This window comes from Anoplopoma fimbria, chromosome 19 (assembly GCF_027596085.1).
Source record: "Anoplopoma fimbria isolate UVic2021 breed Golden Eagle Sablefish chromosome 19, Afim_UVic_2022, whole genome shotgun sequence".
NCBI classification, from domain to species: domain Eukaryota; kingdom Metazoa; phylum Chordata; class Actinopteri; order Perciformes; family Anoplopomatidae; genus Anoplopoma; species Anoplopoma fimbria.
Window position 1 is genome coordinate 15740174 of NC_072467.1, and position 20776 is coordinate 15760949.

At 40.9% G+C, this 20776-nt stretch overlaps 1 protein-coding gene across 1 annotated transcript in view; it reads right to left on the reverse strand.

Moving 5' to 3' along the window:
- znrf1 (zinc and ring finger 1) overlaps window positions 1-20776 on the reverse strand; it is a 60304-nt gene continuing 39528 nt past the window's right edge. Inside the window, exons 3-6 of the mRNA XM_054619556.1 lie at window positions 19666-19761; window positions 6698-6803; window positions 1988-2078; window positions 1-997 (exon numbers count right to left, since the gene is read on the reverse strand). Coding sequence (XP_054475531.1) covers window positions 2021-2078; window positions 6698-6803; window positions 19666-19761 — 260 coding nt within the window. The 3' untranslated portion in view covers window positions 1-997; window positions 1988-2020. The remainder of the gene's footprint in view (window positions 998-1987; window positions 2079-6697; window positions 6804-19665; window positions 19762-20776) is intronic.

Here is a 20776-nt window from a genome sequence, read left to right on the forward strand (position 1 = left end):
CACACACACACAGAGTACACACACATACCAGGTGAAGCCTGACACTGGAGCATCCCCAACACACATGTTACACAGTAGGAGCATAAAACTACACTGCTGGACCCTTTCAACCAGAACTGAGCATGCTCAGACCGCTCCTCCTTCACCAGTCCATCTTTAGACCCCCCCTCCATACAACCTGTACATACAAGACAAGCTGAGATCCCAGTTTGTCTCTCACCCCTCCATCTCTCCCTCTGCCTGCTCAGGTGTGCACAAACCCGATCTAAGAAGCATTATTTGGTGACTTTTTGATTTGATCACTATGAGTCATATTGGCGAGGGAGGGCGCAGAACCGAGGCTGGATCTGTGAGAAAGAAGCACACTCTGTGATGAGAGGACGTCACCGAGTCAGAGTCCTGCTGTGACATGAGAGGCCCTCCGAAGTCTGATCTCAAAGCAGTCTTCTGAAGCCCCAACAATCCTCACGTCGTCGGTTCCTCCTCATCCTCCCCTCCTCCCTTTCTTGTGTGGTTTCCTTCATCTCCCCTCTTTCCCCTCCCTACTCCGCTTCCCTCTCCTCCCCCCCAGTTAAGGCTGTGGGAGGGCTGGACACGGATGACTGACGGGGCCCGGGTTCCGGACGCAAGATGGGAGGCTAGCTGCTGGAGGACCCGAGCATGTCAGAGAGGAGACTGGCCTCTTCAATTGGAGGGGGGAGTCGAGGCGGATGAAGCCCTTTGAGGGACTGTTGGCCTGGAGGAGTGGGAGGGGAGGGGAGGAGGAGCGGCGGGTGGGGAGGGGTGAGCAGTCTCTTCAGCGGAGGTAAAACCGAGTGTTCGGGAGGGGCCCTTTAATGTACGATGGATGGACAGTCACGTTTTCTGGGTTCAGTTCACAAGGGATTTATTATCTTGGTTAGGAGGACGGGATAAGTATGTGTTGATCGCTTTGATTGTTTTCATCAGATTTGGTTGCGTCTGCGTCCAGATATCCATGGCAGGACCACGAGATGTCCTGGAGACAGAGAGGAGGACTTGTAGTTATATATGGTTCATCAAGCAACATATGAATAGATGAAAAATGCTTTCAGAGTCTTAGATGACAATAATTCATGTACACTGTATAGCATAGAAAAGGGGTGTATGGATGCAACTCTTTTTACAAATGTTTTTGTGGAAAAAGTTGCTTTCTTACATCCTTTTTCTTTCAAAAAATTATACAATACAAAGTTTTCAAGACAGAAAAACACATTCAGATAATTTACCCCAAATAATACAAATTTGATGTGATTTTTAGCCACGCTAGCAACACGGATTATGGATACTGGTTTGCCATGAGATGTTTTACAGACATTTATGGTCCCCAGAAGATGATGTTTTCCTGACCACGTTGATGGCCTGACTTTTCATCTAGAGCCACTGTGATTCTTACATTTTTGGGTGTTTTGGTTTAAATGTCTCACCAAATAATAGATGGATTGCCATGAAACATGGCACACACATTCATGTTCCCCTCAGGGTGAATCGTGTGTGCACTTTACTCTATGCTGCTGTAAGCCTGCAAATTTCCCCGCTGCGGGACTAATAAAGGATTATCTTATCTTATCTTATCGTGGGGACTAACCAGAACATTCTATTTAAACTTTGAACTCTTTATTGAACAAGCCGTGCATCATTAAATGGTCTTAATGTGTGTTTGAGAGTTGCATCTTTTCTCTCTGGCTAATGAAGTTGTCTCTTTAACTATAGACTCGTCTTCATCTTGAGGCCTCTTCTAGTCACTGTGCTCATTTTTTATTTACACAACTACAACATAAATTGTAATTTGGTGATTCCATAACTTTACATCGAGCTGCAATGAATTTGTAACAATCAAACGGATCAAATCCATCACATCAGTGCAGGAAGGCAGTAACTGGACCACATCTGAATTTAAATACAAAACAATATGAGCTTCTGTATACTGGTTTCCATTCAGACAGTGTGTTTGTGCTGTGTGTCTCACCTTGAACAGATTCAGAGTGGGCCTGGTGGTCAGTCAGTCAGAGGGGTGTTCTGGGCAGGACCGATTGATCTCAAACCATGAGTCTATACAGCTGCACACACACAAGTTATTTTGTCAAACAGCAAGTCCATATGAAATACAGCTACAGATACACAGATCATAAGATAACAAGTGAATGATACTGCAGTCTTAAATGGATTCAGGAGCACAGAAGATTGTTGCTAAAGTAACACGTAGGCCTGTTGGAAGGCCTCCATGCACTCCCACATTAGCAGAACGTACACAATGTACAATATACAGTGGGTACGGAAAGTATTTAGACCCCTTTAAATTTTTCACTCTTTGTTTCATTGCAGCCATTTGCTAAAATCGAAAAAGTTCATTTTTTTTCGCATTAATGTACACTCAGCAACCCATCTTGACAGAAGAAAACAGAAATGTAGAAATTTTTGCAAATTTATTAAAAAAGAAAAACTGAAATATCACATGGTCATAAGTATTCAGACCCTTTGCTGTGACACTAATATTTAACTCACATGCTGTCCATTTCTTCTGATCCTCCTTGAGATGGTTCTACTCCTTCATTGGAGTCCAGCTGTGTTTAATTAAACTGATTGGACTTGATTAGGAAAGGCACACACCTGTCTATATAAGACCTTACAGCTCACAGTGCATGTCAGAACAAATGAGAATCATGAGGTCGAAGGAACTGCCCAAGGAGCTCAGAGACAGAATTGTGGCAAGGCACAGATCTGGCCAAGGTTACAAAAGAATTTCTGCAGCACTCAAGGTTCCTAAGAGCACAGTGGCCTCCATAATCCTTAAATGGAAGAAGTATGGGATGACCAGAACTCTTCCTAGACCTGGCCGTCCAGCCAAACTGAGCAATCGTGGGAGAAGAGCCTTGGTGAGAGAGGTAAAGAAGAACCCAAAGATCACTGTGGCTGAGCTCCAGAGATGCAGTAGGGAGATGGGAGAAAGTTCCACAAAGTCAACTATCACTGCAGCCCTCCACCAGTCGGGGCTTTATGGCAGAGTGGCCCGACGGAAGCCTCTCCTCAGTGCAAGACATATGAAAGCCCGCATAGAGTTTGCCAAAAAACACATGGAGGACTCCCAAACTATGAGAAATAAGATTCTCTGGTCTGATGAGACCAAGATTGAACTTTTTGGCGTTAATTCTAAGCGGTATGTGTGGAGAAAACCAGGCACTGCTCATCACCTGCCCAATACAATCCCAACAGTGAAACATGGTGGTGGCAGCATCATGCTATGGGGGTGTTTTTCAGCTGCAGGGACAGGACGACTGGTTGCAATTGAAGGAAAGATGAATGCGGCCAAGTACAGAGATATCCTGGAAGAAAACCTCCTCCAGAGTGCTCAGGACCTCAGACTGGGCCGAAGGTTCACCTTCCAACAAGACAATGACCCGAAGCACACAGCTAAAATAACAAAGGAGTGGCTTCGGAACAAGTCTGTGACCATTCTTGACTGGCCCAGCCAGAGCCCTGACCTGGGCTCTGGTCAAATACACTTAACTACTCCACCAAAATATTTTTTTAAGGCCAAACATTTTTGGATGAACATTTATAACTGATTAACATTACAATACTGATGCCAATGCTGTTATCAATGCAATTTACTAATAGTAGAGATAACATGGACATCATACATGTTTGAAATGTGAAATCGAATCGGTCTTAACCTGCAACATTGCAGTGACAGTCAGATAATTGATGAGAAAAACGTACAAAATTTCTCTTTCCAATTTAGTGATGTAGAATTATGAAGTAGCATAAAATGTATATATACAAATAAAGCTTGGTTTAGTAAAAAGAACATAATTTTCCTTTAAATTGTGGTGGAGAAGTAGCAGCAAATGAAAATACTTGAGGAAAGTAAATATGTGACCTTTTCTACCTTTACCTAAAAATGTTCAAGCCCTTTTTTAAGTACAGTAGTCTCATTTCCGGGTCATTACTTGTATTGTGGGTTTGTACTAGAACATGTTTACATCCTTTAATGTTCAAAAAACACATAATTTTCTGTCTGAATATCCCTTTATTCACCCTCTGTCTAAAACGCACCTTTTTAGCACCTGTCCCTCTAAAGGTTCAGTAGGTAACTTGTATAAAACATAACTTTTTGTCATATTTGATATAGATAATCTGTAAATAAAATAGGTTTGCCTCCTAGTGCTCCTAACGACAATCACAGGATTCCACTTTGTCCAAAGAAAAACAACCGTGAGAAAGTTGTGGCACAGGAGCCAAGGCACTGCCACCAATCAGAGCAAACTTTCTCTTTTCTCACCCTTTTTTTTTTTTGTCTAAACATAACACTACAATATACAGCGGGTAAAATAAGTATTGAACACGTCACCAGTTTTTCTCATGAAATGAAGTTTTGTGTAATAAAATGGAATGACACAGGGAAAAAGTATTGAACACGCTTACTGAAATTGATTTAAAACTTCGTACAAAAGCCTTTGTTGGCAATGACAGCTTCAAGACGCCTCCTGTATGGAGAAACTAGTCGCATGCACTGCTCAGGTGTGATTTTGGCCCATTCTTCCACACAAACAGTCTTCAAATCTTGAAGGTTCCATGGGCCTCTTCTATGAACTCTGATCTTTAGTTCTTTCCATAGATTTTCTATTGGATTCAAGTCAGGTGATTGGCTGGGCCATTCTAGCAGCTTTATTTTCTTTCTCTGAAACCAATTGAGAGTTTCCTTGGCTGTGTGTTTGGGATCATTGTCTTGCTGAAATGTCCACCCTCGTTTCATCTTCATCATCCTGGTAGATGGCAGAAGATTTTTATCAAGAATATCTCGGTTCATTTTTCCATTCATCCTTCCTTCAATTATATGAAGTTTGCCAGTGCCGTATGCTGAAAAACAGCCCCACACCATGATGTTCCCACCTCCAAACTTCACTGTTGGTATGGTGGTTGGGGTGATGTGCAGTGCCATTTGACCTCCAAACATGGTGTGTATTATGGCATCCAAAGAGTTCAATTTTGGTCTCATCTGACCAGACTATATTCTCCCAGTATTTCACAGGCTTGTCTAAATGTTGTGCAGCAAACTTTAAACGAGCTTCAACATGCTTTTTCTTGCGTGGTGAGCGTGCATACAGGCCACGGCGGTTGAGTGCATTACTTATTGTTTTCTTTGAAACAATTGTACCTGCTAATTCCAGGTCTTTCTGAAGCTCTTCACAAGTGGTCCTTCGCTCTTGGACAACTCTTCTGATAATTCTTTTCACTCCTCTGTCAGAAATCTTGCGAGGAGCACCTGGTCGTTACCGGTTTATGGTGAAATTATGTTCTTTCCACTTCCTGATTATGGCCCCAACAGTGCTCACTGGAACATTCAGAAGTTTAGAAATCCTTCTGTAACCAATGCCATCAGTATGTTTTGCAACAATAAGGTTGCGAAAGTCTTGAGAAAGCTCTTTGCTTTTACCCATCATGAGATGTTTCTTGTGTGACACCTTGGTAATGAGACACCTTTTTATAGGCCATCAGTTGGGACTGAACCAGCTGATATTAATTTGCACTGACAAGGGGCAGGATTGCTTTCTAATTACTGATAGATTTCAGCTGGTGTCTTGGCTTTCCATGCCTTTTTGCACCTCCCTTTCTTCATGTGTTCAATACTTTTTCCCTGTGTCATTCCATTTTATTACATATAACTTAATTTCTGAACTTATTTGTTTGGTTTTCTTTGTATGTATGGATTACTTGGGTTGTTACCGACATCTGGTGAAAATTTCATGTCAATAGCACCTTTAGAAATATATTTACTGAGAAAAATGATGACGTGTTCAATACTTATTTTACCCGCTGTATGTCAGAAGACATTATAGGCGAGAAAAAGGCAATGGAGCAACAGAATCTTGATTCATATTTATTAGCGCTGCCTAGTTAGACAGATTGATCAGAGTTTAATAGGATTAATAAGATTCCTTTTCTTGGTAAGACCCGCCCTGTGTATCTGGTAGAGACGACTGGTTAAGGTTAGGCATTGACCTCAAGCTCATAGGGTCAGGATGGCCTCTTGTTCAGGGCATATAGACACCAACAAATCGGGTTACCGGAACCTCGGCGAGCATGGACGCCTGGCCAATCCTATTGCTTGAATGCTGCACAGGGCGGGTCTTGCCAGGAAAGGAGTGGGATCCATAATAAGCTGTGTTAGAGACTTATTGACTGTGATTGGCTGATTTTCCTCAGGCGCTGTGGAATCCATAATGCCATAAGGAGAACTAGAAGATTAACTGTCTCACAAATTACTGTCAGGATATAGTGACAGTTTGAGCAAATATGATACAAGTTATTTATATAAAAGTTATCTACTGAACTTTAAAGTTATATTAAATTTGACATTGAGTCAAATTGGGAGGATGATAAGCCAAATTCCTTTACAGCACAAAGCAAGCTGAGGTTCAGGTGATGGCCAAACAAAATAGAATATGTTTTATTATTATTATTGGTAGAAATTGGAGAAATAAACTGAACATAAACCACTACCAATCTTTAAGGGATGTTATTGGAGTGCAAGTGGATTTAATTAAAAGAAGTGCAACATTATATAAGGGGCAGTGATTAAAATATGTGTGTGTGTGTGTGTGTGTGTGTGTGTGTGTGTGTGTGTGTGTGTGTGTGTGTGTGTGTGTGTGTGTGTGTGTGTGTGTGTGTCACCTACCTTTTATGGTAGATGCACAGGCACGGCAGTCTGGCTATGGTGTCCCCTTGCTGCAGTTCCTCTAGACAGATCACACACTCGCCGGCATCCCTCGCCAGCACATCATCTAAAGTGGCAGGCACACACAAACACACATATACACACACAGCAGAGCACATATCAGTATGCACCAAAGAAAGCGACAGTGACAGCAGATCAAACCCAGCAGAGAGCAGCACGGTTGGCGCATTACACACAGTCGTGGTTAGTTTCTGCTTGTACCAATGAAGAAGCACATGGAGGAGTTTCAAGATGAATTAAGAGCCTTGAATCTGTATCCACTGTGGAAAATATATTCCATCATATGGAGAAAAAAAACACTGAATATTTTTATTACTACTTACTGTAATGAAGGCATGCCCTTAGAGAGTATTGGATGGTCTGCATATAAAATATGTTTATTATATAAAATGTAGTTTATTTTTTTAACAGGGGAGATTTTACATTCAGTCAGATGTATTCAAGGCTGAGCGGAAAAGAAAGAAAAATTTATAAAGAAATATGGAAAAGAATGAATAAAGATAAATATAAAGACGCAAAAACACATACATGTACATAATAGTCACATAGAGTTTCTCCAGTCACAATACTCTGTGTCTGACATCCTAGGGAGTGTTAGGGGTTCATCAAATACTACTGACATGTATTTATCACCACAGACTGTATGTAAGAAGTGGACATGGTCACCATGGCGTCACTGATTCGTTTGTGGTCTTCTGTTTTTATGCCTGGAGTTTTGGCATTTTTGAACGTCTCCATCTTGGTTTTTGTCCTTCCCCGTCCTGGTTTTTTAAAGTGTCATCTTGGTATTTGGATTTCACTATCTTGTTTTTTGAGGGTGGAGCTAAGTAAAACCAAACGCTGAATAAGACATTTTCAGGCTATCAAAGCTAACTTTCATGAAGTGAAAACACACTGTTAAAGAGTAAAAGTTGTAAGACGAAAACACAGACAACTCCCAGACCCGACAACGCTGTGGTAATGAGCTGTCAATCACTGTGTAGCCCCGCCCCTAAAGCATACCCTACTTTATGGTCTATTTGACTCTAAATGGGACCATATCTAACTCAACGCACACGGGGCTGTATTGAAGAAGTGCTGTGTCTTTTACAAAGAGATGATGTGTTTATGTGTTCCAGGACGCCATATCTCCTCCGACAAATCTATTCCTATATCACATTCCCAAACTACTGTGATGATAACGTATGAAGGGTTTTGGATCATTTGTATTGTGATGTAAAGAATAGAATTGTTCCCCTTATGCATATGGTGCGTTGTCATCACAAACTGTGAATAAAGGCACTGTTTGCAACGTATAAACCACTGATCTCTGAACCTGAAATACAGCAGATCGTATAGTACGAAGTGTTATCTCACAACACCTCGTGTCACATCTGTCACAGTGGAGCGCAGCCACAAAAAGCCTGCAGCCGGCTGCTGCTCCACTTACAGATTGTGACTCTACTCCAGCAGCCAGCCAAAGCTCATCTTCTAATCCACCGTGAGTCAATTAAGAGCCAAGCTGGTCCCAGCGTCTCACCAATTATCTGCTTGTTTTCTGTTTTTTTTGCGTGTCATCTTTCAGTGCTGAACCGATTGGGTGAATTTGACTGCTTCAACTGCTCGTCATTGCTGTTCTCTTTGTTCACTCGTGACAGCTATCAGATCCTTGTGTTATTTAAGGGCAATACATAGAACCACACAAAAACACAACAATTCATTGACACAAAAATGAACAATATGAAACAAAAATACAAAAATATCATTGGGAAGATTTAAGAGACCAGGCTGCCTCATGGTTTCTGGAATAAAACCAAACCACATGCAGGTAATGTAAAACACATTCCTGATGGCATTAGGCCAAAGGATTCATAAAGGACATGATGGGGGTCATTGATAATCATATGCAGCTTTTTTAGGACTTGATGTCTTTGTTTTGGCAATACATTTGGAGCTGAGGTTTATTACACCTTGTAATTGGTTACTTTTTGACAAAGGGCTGTAAACCAGCAACTGGAAATGTTCAATACTTTCAATTAAAGAGGTGTGAAACCTTGTCAATATTTTCTGATCTACTCCCGTCAGCAGTTTAGTTTAGGTAGGCAAGTTAGTCTATATGAATATTAATATTAAGTCAGAAGACTAAGTACAGTGCTGTAACCTAATAGTTTAGCGTGTTAGTTTGCTAACATTTGCTAATCAGCACTTAACACAAAGCAGTAAGGTTGATGGGACTGTCATTAGTTATGCAGGTATTGAATCAATTTAAGTTTTAACCTGATGAAGGTGTTGGATTTAACCTGGAACACAATAGTGGACCAACAGACCAACATTGCCATTCCTAGAGCTGTGGCTAAAATGTACAATAAACTATGTCAAAATTGTATGTAATTTTAAAAAAGGTTTTGTTTTACAACGCTTTGAACGTAAAACTGTATCTGCTGAATTATCATTAACAACAGTCTGCAAATAAATGACACTATAAAGTCTCTTGAAATACTAATACTCAAGTGAAGTAACAGAATCTAAGTACAGCACTGGGAGAAATGCATCCAGCTCTGAGGATGTACCAGAATGATAGTGGACAATTTTTCCTATCTGTCAAATGAAAGATATGCTGTCCAAAGAGATTATTCAGGCAAAAGAAACTGCAGTTACAGATACATGCTGCTTGAACAGATAGATAGATGGACAGATAGATGGACAGATAGATGGACAGATAGATGGACAGATAGATAGATAGATAGATAGATAGATAGATAGATAGATAGATAGATAGATAGATAGATAGATAGATAGATAGATAGATAGATAGATAGATAGATAGATAGATAGATAGATAGATAGATAGATAGATAAGGAGAGGGGGTAGACTGTGAGATGGAATAGGAGACAGAAGACATATGCTCTGACTGCAAATCAGCTTAGTTCCTCAACAAACTCCCATAACCCCACTGTCCTCCTCCCTCCCTCCCTCTATCTCTGTCTCCTCTTCTGACCCCGTCCTTTATTCTATTGTTCTCTGTAGCTCAGCCCCCCCCCCCCGAAAACACCCAGCATGTCTCTGCTGTGGATTAAATCACAGGATTCTACATATACGCTGTGTGATGACAGTACAGCAGCTCTACTCCTCTACCACAGATTTCCTGAGCAAATAAATCCAACCAGGAAACACTCAGAGATTAATCAACTCCCAAAAAAGTCTGCATTTTACTGTGAGTGCATAGTGCATTAAATCTTAAGTCCACTTCGGAACAAAGCTCTAATAATCAGGTGGAGAGGGTTGTTCAATCGTGTTCCCTTCACCTGTGAAATGTTTAAAAAATGAGGTCATCCAGAGCTGGGGCCCTAACTCATCATGGTCCTGCCTCAGCCTGAACTCTACAGCGACTGCAGTGAGTATGAAATGCAGCTGGGAGGCTGTTAACTGGACCACAGAGGAGTATAGCACCACAGTTTGTGCTACCCTCCACTGACTAACATTGAATTTTAGCTGATTATGAGGTTTTATTGATCATTTATAAAGCCGTTTAGTATTCCTGAAGCTACATGAGTGAGTTTCAACCCTTATGTGGCAGCATCAAAACATATATCCTGTTTTCTGTACAACAACATACTCTAATATACTAAAGAACAGACTTAAACTTGTGGTTGGTCAATGCCCTCTAGAACAACACATAGAGGTGTCTCCTAATATTGCAGGGAGGAAGATAATAGAAAATAACGGGGGACTTTTATTTAACATATTAGTTCACCTTCGGATCAGGCAGGACGCATTGAAGTGTCAACTATAAAGACACAGCTGAGTTTGCATTGAAAAGAGTAACCTTGGCCTTACTCTGTTCTGTTTAGGGATAGATCATGGTTAATATTCAGATTAAGGACTTTAAGGTTATAAAAACATTGTGGTTTGAGTTGAAATGATGACTTTGATTAGGGTTAGGGAATCTGCATTGTCATGGTTCCAGTTTGAATCATCATGTCTTGGTGTAAAAACACAACACTGACTGTTGGTTGGAAACAGGAAATAAACCTCCTGTGTTAAGTCTGATGTTTTGTTGCTGTATAATGACATCAGCTGACTTCCTCCTGTGCTTGAAATGACTGATGCTGCCATTCTTCTCAGGAGGACAGTCTCTGGTTTCTATTCTTAGTCTGTCTTGAAGGTTGTGTTGGAGATAAATGGGGCCATTAAAATGAAAAGTGTTCATCCCGTTGGGAGCATTAAAGCACTCTGAAGCTTCACTGCATTGATTTGTTGAGGAGGGTGCTATGGAACATTTATGAAGTGTTTAACATGAAGATGTTTCACCCTCTGGGGAGCATGAACAGGCTCAGTACGTTTCATTGGAATCTGTCTGTCTTAGATTAGGAAAAAAATTGTGCACAGCTCATTGTGGCCTTCTGAGGGTACTTAGGAAAGGCCAGGAGGCCATTAGGGTTTATCCTCTGGGAACCATGAATAAACCCTAAATGTCATAGCAATCGAAACGGACTGATATTTACATCCTTAGGGCGCCAGCACAGAATGTGAATAAGAACAGACACCACTGAATTGCTAGAAACCTGTGGGCAGCAAACGTGTCGCCTGCAAAACCTTTGTTTCCCTAATGTACAGCCTATTTTGTATGCGTTTTTTAGACACGCTCAAAAGTCAAATATACCCACATTTTTCAGCGCAAGGTGCAGAGTCGACCCGCCCGTCAATGTCACACTTGACCCAGGCAGCCAATCAAATCAAGGAAAAAGCGACTCTACTACGTGGTTGGGCTAGCAAGCTTGTTAGCTGCTGGTCTGTGAGAGAGCTACACCGTAGTTAGCAGGAAGGAATTCATATCTCCTGTAGTGATAGTTTCATGTAGGCTACATGGAGGGAGGGAGGGTGGGACTGAATTGATTGAATACTGAGAAATGGGATGAGTGGTGTGCGGGTCTCTCAATCATCAGCTCTCTCCTCACCTGCCCCCTGTCTCCCTCCTGACTTTCAGCTGTCTCCCTCCGTTTGCCCGCTCGCCAGCAGACATTTGGCATCCAACACCTTCACATCCATTATGAGTTAAAGGAGTCGCTCTGCTGCTCTGAATCACAGCGCTCAGTCCCTCTCTCTTGTCTCTATCCGTGTCCTCCGTTGACCCGAGCTGCGGTGGCAGAGTGCACATCTCCCATCTCTCTCTCTCTCTCTCTCTCTCACACACACATGGTCTTTCTTTCTGGGTCCCCACGCCTCCCTCCTGACTTCTCTGAGTGTCTCTGGCCCCCCTCTCCCTCTCTGTGTTAGGGGGCTATATTTAGTGGGAGACATTAAAATATCATCACGCAAAGTAGAATCCCGAAAAGATCCAGTATTCAGCTCACGTGTGCTACCTGTAACCGTCTCCGGCACACCGTGCAGACAAGGAGACAAGCATGGGGACAAATAACACCATGTGGTTTGTGTGTTTTCATTAGATTTAGTGTGTTTAGATTTATACAGGATATAAACTGCAATCTATACGTTCCTGCTCATTCAGAGCAGCAGAGATGGGACATTAGGTGTCACACTGTAATCTAGTTGTCATTGGTGTGCAATGAAAATGTCGGGAGAGTCTCTGTTGTTTACACACACCACATCTTAAGGATGAAATAATGAGTAAAAACACCCAGGATTTAAACTTTACTCCCAGCGTTACATTTAGAGCAGAGGACACTAGCTAACTTTATAGTGATTAACTCATAAATAATCTACATAAAGCGAGGGGGGATGATGTATTTTAGAAAAAAATACTTGTTATATTTGTTCACAATAGCTTTTCATGAATCAAATACTCTGATAAAAAAGAGCAAAAGAATCTGTGGCTGTCGCAGGACTTTAATACCTGTCTATCTACCTGTCTGTCTACAGACCAGACAACCTACCTGTCTGTCTGCATACCTGTCTGTCTACCTGTCTGTCTTCCCACCTTTCTTCCTATCTACATTCACTCTTTGCTTGTCATTGGAGTCTTCCATAAGCTGCTATATTGACAGCTATGAGTACTAACAGCCGCCATGTTTGTTGTTTATGTTGAGAACTTTTTTTTAGCGACTTTTAAAGCTAGTTCTGCTAGATTCTTTCATTGGAAAAGAGTTGGCCACACTGGGCTGGGTTTTTATGTTGGATTATTTTTTTTCAAATATACAAACTCTCACTGGTTTCTCCAATGTTAGCGACCCTAGCTATAAATGGTTGTACCAGTCAAACAGCAGAGAACTCCAGTGATCTAGTAGCACTTCCACAAAGTTAGGAAACTTGTGAAAGACAGATTTTAAAAAAACAAAATTGAGAATGAGATATCCTGACTTTTAGTCTCTATTATGGGCTCCAAATAGCATTACCTGCACCAGCTTCAAGGCTTTCACCATCAGTCATATGAAGATATGCTGAATTATGACATATTGGGCTTTCCAATCCTTCTAGATTCCTGTATCTATTGTACAGTAAATGAGCAATGACCTTGCTCAGAGATGTGCTCACATGCGACAGTTAGTGGGCCCAGGTGATTGACAATAGACCCCTAAGCATGCTGGGAAACAAGATAAGCTGCAGCTGGGCCCGTTTTGTGGTTCTCAAAAACCCAAGAGAGAGAGAGAGAGAGAGGGAAAAAAGATGGAGAAATTACAGAGAGATTACACAGCGGGAACAGAGCCTGACAGACAGACGGACTCACAAAGGACAGAGAGACAGACAGAGGGAGAACGAAAAAGAGAGAGTCATTTGCTGGAAATAAAGAGTGACAGGACAGACGTAGAAAAAAGAGGAATTATGGGAGCCCTTCTCCCTTTACCCTCTCTCCTCATCCGTTATCAGCCATCAGGGTGCTCCATCACTCTGGATCCCATCTTCCCTAAGACAGTTTCACTCTCCTCTCTCCGTCTCTGTCACTCACTCCTCGTTCCCCTCACGCTCTGAGTCCGGCTGCAGGCGTGAAACTTACATTCTTTTTTACTGCGCTGGCCTCATGGGCCCGGTCCAATGCTGTTTGTAGAGCTGTTAAATAAATCCCCTCCTCTACCTCCAACGACTTTACATGATTTAGTCTGTGTGGTTATTACCATGAGAAACACAGCATGTGCGTGCACACACACACACACACACACACACACACACACACACACACACACACACACACACACACACACACACACACACACACACACACACACACACACACACACACACACACACACACACACACTGACTTCTACAAGGTGACCTTCAGGCTTCAAATCAGACGAACATGTGCTCAGCCTTTATTCAAACTAGCGACTGTCAATCAAGGAGTCGCTGCGGTCAAACATAGACTGTATATATTAAGTGGATGTTGTCATGGTTATGTCACCCGTTGGTTTGTGGACTGCTGTTATGAAGTCTCTAGTTTGGTCATTTTGGCGTCGCCATATTGGAGTACGGCTGCGCCATGTTGGCTTTTTGCAACCAAGAGACACCGTATACGGCTCTGGTAGTGGTAGAGACCTGTCAATCACAGTAAGCCTGCAATAAATCATACTCCTCTTTATGGTCTGTTTGACTCTAAATGGATCATAATTTACAAAATGAACATCATGCTGTATTGAAGAAGACTTGAAACTAGAGATTGAGACCATAAACTCATGTTTACAATGTTTACTGAGGGAATAAATCAAGAGAGAAGTGAGGCATTTTCTCATAGACTTCTATACAACCAGAGGAGTCGCCCCCTGATGGACAGTAGAGAGAATGCAAGTTTAAGACACTTTCACTTTGTCTTCAATCGGTATCTGCCTGGGGTCAGTGATCAGACGCAGCTGCAGTCAATCAAGTGTCTCCAAGCAACCAGGAGGGGCCGTCATTAAAAACAGAAGGCTGCTCAAACAGTAGAGTGGAAGGTGTCTGCAGCAGTGTTACTTTTCTTATTGCTCTTTGTGAACGTTTTTATTCCGTTCATAAATAGCCCCAGGTATTGCCATGGACACAGTAACTATGAACATGACTGATGTTGAATCAGTGGGATGACCCTTTGGCTTTTAAAAGGGTGAAATTTGGATCTTTATTTTTGTGAGCAGAATAGACCATCATTCACCACTGCTATGATTTGCTACTCATCTGCAGGTTTTCAAATCAATACTTTGGGGCGTTTTTGGACTGTTGGTCAGACAAAACAATTTCAAAGACATGTTAAGTTATGAGAAAGCTTGGTAGCAGCCTTATATGCTCAAATTCTTTCTCAATGTAATCATTTCTCCTGTCCATACTGGCTGTGAAGACATCTCTTCCTAATGGGATTCCAGTGTAAGAATCGATGTGAGAAATACATTCTTAGAGGTACCGTGTGGAGCGATTTTATGTTTGAACGTGGACGCAAACAATGTATCTTTCTCACTGAGAAAAAAAGAATGAGCAAATGTTTCATGAGGAAGGAAATACATTTAACACATTTGTTCAACCTCAAGGACACACACAACGCAACTTGTTAAACCCGAGAGGCCCCCAATTGTGGGCCAGGGAGAAGACTAAGCACAGTGTGAAACAATGCACTAATCACGAAAGAATATAGTGATGTTGCACATCAAATTGAACAGCAGAACCTGGGCTACAAGAATATATAAGCCATTTTTACATGCTCCAAAGACAACTCAAACACCAACTAAATTAATTACCAAATGTCAAAATCCATATAGCGCCACTTAGTCAACCCACTCGCCACATTTCTGCCTCTACCGCTATGGCACTTTATGCAGTACACACAAACAATATCTCAAAAGAAAGCAGACAGTCCACAGATTCCGGACATATACATCAAATCCCTCTACATCAAAGCATCAGCGAGATGTGAGCCAAAGAACACCGACACCAGAAAGCGCTTCATCAAACGATAGTTGTAAATTTTCTCTTACCTTAGCTGTTTTGCCGTGAAAGGTTTATTTTACCGGTAAATCCACACTGAAATATGTTAGACCTATTTCCTGTGTTACACTCAAATCATTCCTGGCATTTCTAGGAGCTTTTAGGGCCATGGGGGAAGCATTAGAATTATCGCGTGCAGCAGCTTGCACGTCCAACAGGACGTCATCCTGTTGATTCTGATTGGCTAACAGTGCTGTCAATCTCATTTTGGTGGGGTTAGCTAAATTATATTGGCTCTAACGATTCAAATGAGGTGTCATTCACTCAAATCGACCAATCCGTTGCAGAGTTATAGCTTTGCGTATTCACATGTAGCTAACGTCGAGCAAACGTCCATTACGCATGGGGACGCAGAGCGCAGAGCATTAGTTTGTTTTGGCGTTGTGTATATTACTTTTGCGGTAGTTTTTTCACCACTTTGTTGGAATTTTTGAGAGAAATAGTTTATTGGTTTTACCTGTGTTTTTACAGTTTGTATTGTTACAGAAATGTTTACAGTTTGCTAAAAGTAAATCTGCTCTTTGGATTTAACATTCAGTTGATTTGTGTGGTTATTTTTTGAATGGGAAAATATATAGAGGTCTGGTTGAATTAAAAAAAAAAAAGCCGAAAACTGCTGCATTTGGATGTATTGAACACCATGAGTGATATACAGGTGAAATATATAGTTTGGTACATGAGAAAATTCAAATGGCACAGATGGTGCCAAAATGTGCCAAAATGACCATTTTGGTGACCTCGCCTGAACTGTCTGTACTAAAAACTCTATAATTTTGTTCTGCTTCACTTTATCAGTCAACCTTTGCAGAGAGAATGTGCACATATTGTGCTATGATTTGGTAGAGGTTTAGAACTGCAGCTGCATCATTCCAAAGGGATAATCATCCTGAAAGTACTTATTTATTTAGGCGAACCTGAAACTTTTTCATTTGTGCTGTGTGCCATCTTCATTTACTCTTAACCAGTAACATATATACTGATATTTACACATCTGAACAAATCTCACAAGTGTTCCCTTTATTATTACACCAACATTATTCAAATAGACCTTGTGTTTGCAGAGATATACTCTTTTTATTATGGGTATGCAATTTTCGAGCAGAGGCCTAAAAAATAGGTGTGTTTTTAAAAGGTGGTGAGAAACACTGAATGTAAAAGAAAACTCCACGTGGTACCTTTAAGTCTATCCAACACTAACAGGAAGCATTAGCGGTCTGAGTGTGTATCTTCCATGTTATTGTCTTATTAACACAAGATTTTTGGGGACGCACCAATTTAACAGTCGAACATTGGTATTGAACCTAAAGGTTGTGTAGTGTGTCGGTAGAAGCCCGTCCAAACTAGGGGTGAAGGTGGGAGATTGCTAAAATGGGTTGCCAAATATATTTGGGTGGCTGTTAATAGCCCTGTGTGGTCCGTCCAAGTATATGCAGGAAACACTGCTTATGTGTCTAATGGTTTTTACATTTCTATTTAATTTAATTTACTTTATGTTTCACAAAACAAGGTTTTTTGTTGGGCTGTAAACTGAAACATTCCTCTCATTGAGTAGGTAGATGTAGAGCCTCTGGGGGCTTATAAAGTGTATAACGTTTTTGGTTTTTTTAAAGAATCTTATTCATGTGAAAGGTGATACCAAAGGTTGTGACATGCATTTGTATTTTTGAATTTGCGCTCATACAAAGACAATGTAATGAATGACTTAGAAACAAAAAGTCATTTTGTTATATATGAAGTTTGTTTTTGCTGTCATTCGTTCCCGTATATTCCACAGGGAAAATACTTCTGTATTGGCAGGAATATGCCCCTACCATAAGTACCATGATACAGGGGCTTCCATTGTCATACAGATATTGTAAAAAAAAAAAAAAAAAAAACTAATTTTAGAAAACTGTCATAAGAGGTGAGAATACAATTATTGTATGATGCTAGCACTGTTAGCATTAGCATGGAACACAATAGCCAGTGCTCCACTGGGGACACTTGGATGATTTGGGTATCTCAGCATTCATTGGTTGGTTGACCCAAAACTTTGCTGTGCTCCTTAAGGATTCACTAAATAGCAGGTATCATTCTCCCAAAACATGAAATACACTACAGAGCAACAGATTAGTGGTCAACTGGTGGTTTAATAACAGGCGTAGAGGAGAGAGCTAAAAGAGCAACACATCGCAGCTCTACACAGACGATCAATACAGCATAATAAAAGAGCCCGACATGGCCGGCTCCTGCAGCACTCCGCTCCACAGCTCATCTCTGCATCACATGGAAACCCAGAGACACCAGGCTGAGCATCGATCGGCAAGGTTTGTTGACGGAAAACACTTTTAACACTGAACTAAATTAAAATGAGCTAGTTTATGTTTATACCGCCAGCACCGGAAATCAGACTCTTATTCCAGTAATATGTGTTAAAAGCAGAAGGATCAGAATATTGAAGTTTTAAATCATATTAAAATTTGTTAAATTATATCAGATCAATTGTAAAAGGGTAGATAGATTTTTTCATGCAATACGCAATGATTTGCTCCGTAAAGTGAACTAGTCAGCGGTGTTAAGATTACCCTCCGTGCATCGTTCTACGGTTCGTCTTTCACGTCCTCCGGTCCTGAAAACTAGCGGTTGACTTCCTTGTGTGGATCGTCTCTATATTTGCAGTCATTGCTGTTTTGTTTTTTTATGGCATTCAGCCATAATGTCTGTCACTACCTTCGCTTTTAATCCAGTCATTTTAATTGCAACAACAATTCTGTAATATAGGACTGATCATTTCTTCAATCTCGTATTCAAGAGTTGAAAAGTTGATCTGGTTGGAATGACAAAATACTCAAGTATTATAATATGGCAATTGAAGAGATTTAAAAGTGTTTGTGATACACACAACAGCAACATGAAGGCTGAAGATAAGAAAAATAATGTGCTGAGCTACACGAGGAACCCACAAAGAGTTTATAATGTATTTAAAGCACTTACTGCAATTAAGAGCACTAATTGATGTGGAGCTGAGGGGACATATCAGGAAAAACACATGCAGAATATATCTCCACCCATCTGAGTATCTCCACCCACGGCTTGAGAACTACCTGTGCAAAGCATATTTTTCTCAGCAGACTGGGCCTTAAAGAGACAACGGAGCATTTCAGACAGAGGGTGAATACAGGTATATTCAGACAGACAGTATGAGTGTTTTTTGAACATTGAAGCATGTTAACATGTTCTAGTAGAAACCCAAAGTACGAGTATAAACCTGAAAATGAGCATGATATGTCCCCTTTAAGGTTGCTGTTAATGTAGTTTTGTCCATTTTGGATTTGGAATTAACTTTTAGGTTCACACTGACTTACTGTGTTACAAACAAACCAAGAGCTGTAGACTGACAGCAAGTCGTGCAGCACTTAACTTATGCCTTATGTTTATGTATCTTCTCTAGTGTCTTCAAACGTAGCAGCATAGGTAAGAATTGATTATTATCATTATTAGTCAGGATTTAATTATTGATCCGGTTGTTTGGTCGAAACCACAGTTTGATTGACAACTTTCACACCAGTTTAAACTGGTTACACTAGTTCATTTGAACCATACCAAACAGGTTTGGGGTAAAAACACTGATAATAGTTCACTCTGTCCCTGCTTTGGCTGTCTGCACAGTTAGACCTGTAGTTTAAAGGAAGCACAGACCTAATGGCCTCAGACAGGACCAGTTATATCTGTCAAGTTGCATAAACTCATTATATGGATTTTCATGAAATTTCCTCATTTGCCTTCATTCCCATCATCTTTTAATTTAGAAGGACTAGCTCAACGACACGCACCAGTCTGTGGACCCGCCCACCTCGTCATGAATATTTATCAGCACAGCAGCAGCGTCTGGAGACTTGGCACATCGGAAAGGCCCATACGTATGAAAAAACGACCAAAGTAAAAGCCAGGGCCGTTATCAGTTCATTACTTTCCCATGTTCCAGATCTAACCTCCTGTTATAGGACGAAAAAAGGTACCTACAGAGAGAGAGAAAACACTTCCTTACCATTGTAGGAGAGGCGGGGCTTGCTGAGACACATGATGAAGTGAACTTCCATTTCATTGGACGCCACAGACTTGGAGCAGACAGGACACTTGAATCCTAGGAAGAAAAACAGAGAACAGATGCGTGAAAAAAAATGAAATATATCCATCTGAAATAGATATAATGTAAAAATAATAAGAATAGCTGCATTAAGATCTGTGCTTTTAAGCCAGTTGACAGCTTATAACATCTTTACAAAACATATATGTATATATATATATATATATATATATATATATATATATTTATAAATAAAAGGGCATCTTGTTAGATGTCTTTCCATCAAAGAAAGGTGAAAAATGGGTTTGGGATTTAAATGATGGTACACATTTATCTTCCAGGAAGATGATCTAAAGCCGAGGAGCCCTGGTGATAAATCACCCATCAGCAGACCGCTTAAGTGTTGCTGTTTGTCTCCGGGGCCCCTGGATCCCATCTAAGGACAAACCATGACAAACTAGGCGTGGATGCTGTGATATAAGGCATTGGGACGCCCCAGACGAAACAGTCCACCTTTGAGTCTCAGACAAAGTCACGTTAGCATCAAATTCTGGAATGTGAAGCTATTCAACGCCATGATGTTTTACATGTCTTCATTGTAAATTTAAAAGCAGCTAGAAGGCTCTGGCGCTAACAAAAAAAATCAAGAGTGAACCAAATCTCTGAAGAAAACTAATGAAATGTCTATTGAGGTGTTAAATCGATTTTTTTCTTCCATTATTCTTAAAAAGCTATTGAATCAGTCAGGACTCTAGCTGCTGCACTTTATACAAGCAAATGTTTAGTGAAGCAAGATCTAAAGCCCGGCACGATAATATGAGATAAACACTGGCAACACAACATAAATGAAAGATGCCACTGTGCCAAGAAGCTACTTCTGAATGGATAACATTGCCATTCAATCTGGTTTGTTAGCATTTAGCTTTTGACAGCCACTTTGTTGGGTTGTACAGTAACTGCGTTAACTGGTGACTTTCAGCCGAATGCATCCATGGTTGCTCATAGTAACTGAGGATACGGTTGGCGTAGATAATAAACATAGATGAGTGTGAATTTAAAACAGATTAAAGTA